Source organism: Rutidosis leptorrhynchoides, chromosome 3 (assembly GCF_046630445.1).
Source record: "Rutidosis leptorrhynchoides isolate AG116_Rl617_1_P2 chromosome 3, CSIRO_AGI_Rlap_v1, whole genome shotgun sequence".
NCBI lineage: Eukaryota > Viridiplantae > Streptophyta > Magnoliopsida > Asterales > Asteraceae > Rutidosis > Rutidosis leptorrhynchoides.
This window is the reverse complement of record NC_092335.1, coordinates 269,793,596-269,795,650: the sequence shown is the minus strand read 5'-3', so window position 1 is coordinate 269,795,650 and position 2,055 is coordinate 269,793,596. Positions and strand designations below refer to the sequence as shown.

Genomic DNA, 2,055 nt, shown 5'->3' with positions numbered 1-2,055 from the left:
GCCCTGAAGGCCGCCTAGCGCTTAAGCCCTAACCGGAGAACGTCACATCCAACGCATTTTTCGGATCACGAATAACAGAACGTGTCATTATCTGATACGTGTCCCCGAACAATCTGGTGGATATATCACTATAAATAGACCCCTTGGGTCGTCATTTTACATATTCAGACATTCTGACAACTTGTGAGCAGAGACTTCACCTTTCTCTCTTACATAGTACTTTCTTTCACTAGAAGTCATCCGGCTAGTAGCTCAGCACTCAACGGACGAAATATTGATTAAGCAACCCCACAAGTTTCTATACTTGTGAACCGGGTCTGCAGGGATTATTTCCCGAGGGTAAACATCAATTGGCAACACTCCCCCACTCTTAGCTAGATACTTCTGGTATTGTGCTGATACACTAAGCCTTACCTCATAAGGAAATAGGTATCAACAATGGTGCCATCTACTATCAAAACGAATCATCTCTCCGATACTGACGAAGAAGGCAAGGGTAAAGAATTGGTACCCATATGTGTAGGCATGATACATCCATGGTAAGCTGGACAATGGAGGAAAGCAGAGGTGTTGGAAGATTGGAAAGAACAATTAATATCGTTTCCTTCTATGTTTAACACAAATCCATCCGATGGTCCAGTGGTTATAGAAGCACCAGTTGCTAATTGCATAATACGCAACATTTATACTGACACAGGAGCTGGAGCAGACATTATGTATGAACATTGCTTCGTACTGCTTCCCAAAGATGTGCAAGAAACAATGAAGGAAACATATGTGCCATTGGCGAGTTTTACAAGTGAACCGTCTTGGTCTGAAGGAAGTATTCTTCTTGAAGTAGTCTTGGGCAAGCCACCCCTAAAACGCACGACCAACATTGAATTCCTGGTGGTTAAAGCAAATTCACAATACAATATAATTTTAGGAAGAACTGCCTTAATGACGTTTGGGGCTGTGACGTCAACTGTGCATGGCATGATGAAGTTTCCAACGCCTGGCGGAATAGCAACGTTGTACGCAGAACGGCAGAAGACAATTGAGTGTTCTCAAGTAACAAAAGCAATAATTAAGCCAATAATACATGATGATGGGTCAATCTCACCAAACCTACAATTTCCAGATCAAAAAATCATAATTGGGCATACGTTATCTACGGCATGTAAAGAAAAGTTATACAACATTTTAGTAACAAATTTAGATGTCTTTGCATGGCAACCGTCTGATATGACTGGTGTCCCAAGGGAAATTACAGAACATAGGTTAAATGTGAATCCTAATATACATCCTGTTTGTCAAAAGAAGTGAGGCATGGCGCCAGAAAGAAGTAAATTCCTCCTTGATGAGGTACGAAGTTTAGGGGATGCCGGAATCCTGCGAGAAGTTAAATATCAGACGTGGGTAGCAAATCCAGTCATGGTGAGGAAGCCGGAAAACTCATGGTGGATGTGTGTTGATTTCACAGATATCAATAAAGCATGCCCAAAGGATAATTATCCTTTACTTGAAATTGATTGGAAGGTTGAATCATTGGCAGGATATCGATTTAAATGTTTTTTGGATGCAGCTAAGGGGTATCACCAAATACCTATGGCCTTAAAAGATGAAAGACAAAATGGCTTTTCACACGACGGAAGGCATATTCTGTTACATGAAAATGCCTTTTGGTCTGAAGAATGCAGGAGCAACATATCAACGACTTATTGATATGGCGTTTAAGGATCAAATTGGGCAAAATTTGGAGGCTTATGTCGACGACATCGTCATAAAAAGTCATACTGAAGAAAAAATGTTATGGGATATACAAGAGACTTTTGCATCCTTGCGAAAAATCAATATGAAGTTAAATCTCAAGAAGTGTACATTTGGCATAGAAGAAGGAAAATTTTTAGGCCATATTGTTACAGAATGAGGTATCAAAGTCAATCCTAAGAAAATTTAAGCAATTGAAGACATGAAGTCACTGGCCAGCAAGAAAGACGTTCAAAGATTACATGGATGTTTAGCAGCGTTAACAAGATTTTTGTCCAAAGCAACTGAAAAGTCGCTTCCATTCAT

At 40.1% G+C, this 2,055-nt stretch overlaps 1 protein-coding gene across 1 annotated transcript; it reads left to right on the top strand.

The window, feature by feature from the left end:
* Positions 1-438: 438 nt before the first annotated feature.
* Positions 439-1,305, top strand: LOC139900981 (uncharacterized). The gene is made up of 2 exons (XM_071883724.1): positions 439-496; positions 545-1,305. Exons 1-2 carry the CDS (start codon positions 439-441, stop codon positions 1,303-1,305), a joined length of 819 nt encoding a protein of 272 aa, XP_071739825.1.
* The last annotated feature ends 750 nt before the right edge of the window (positions 1,306-2,055 follow it).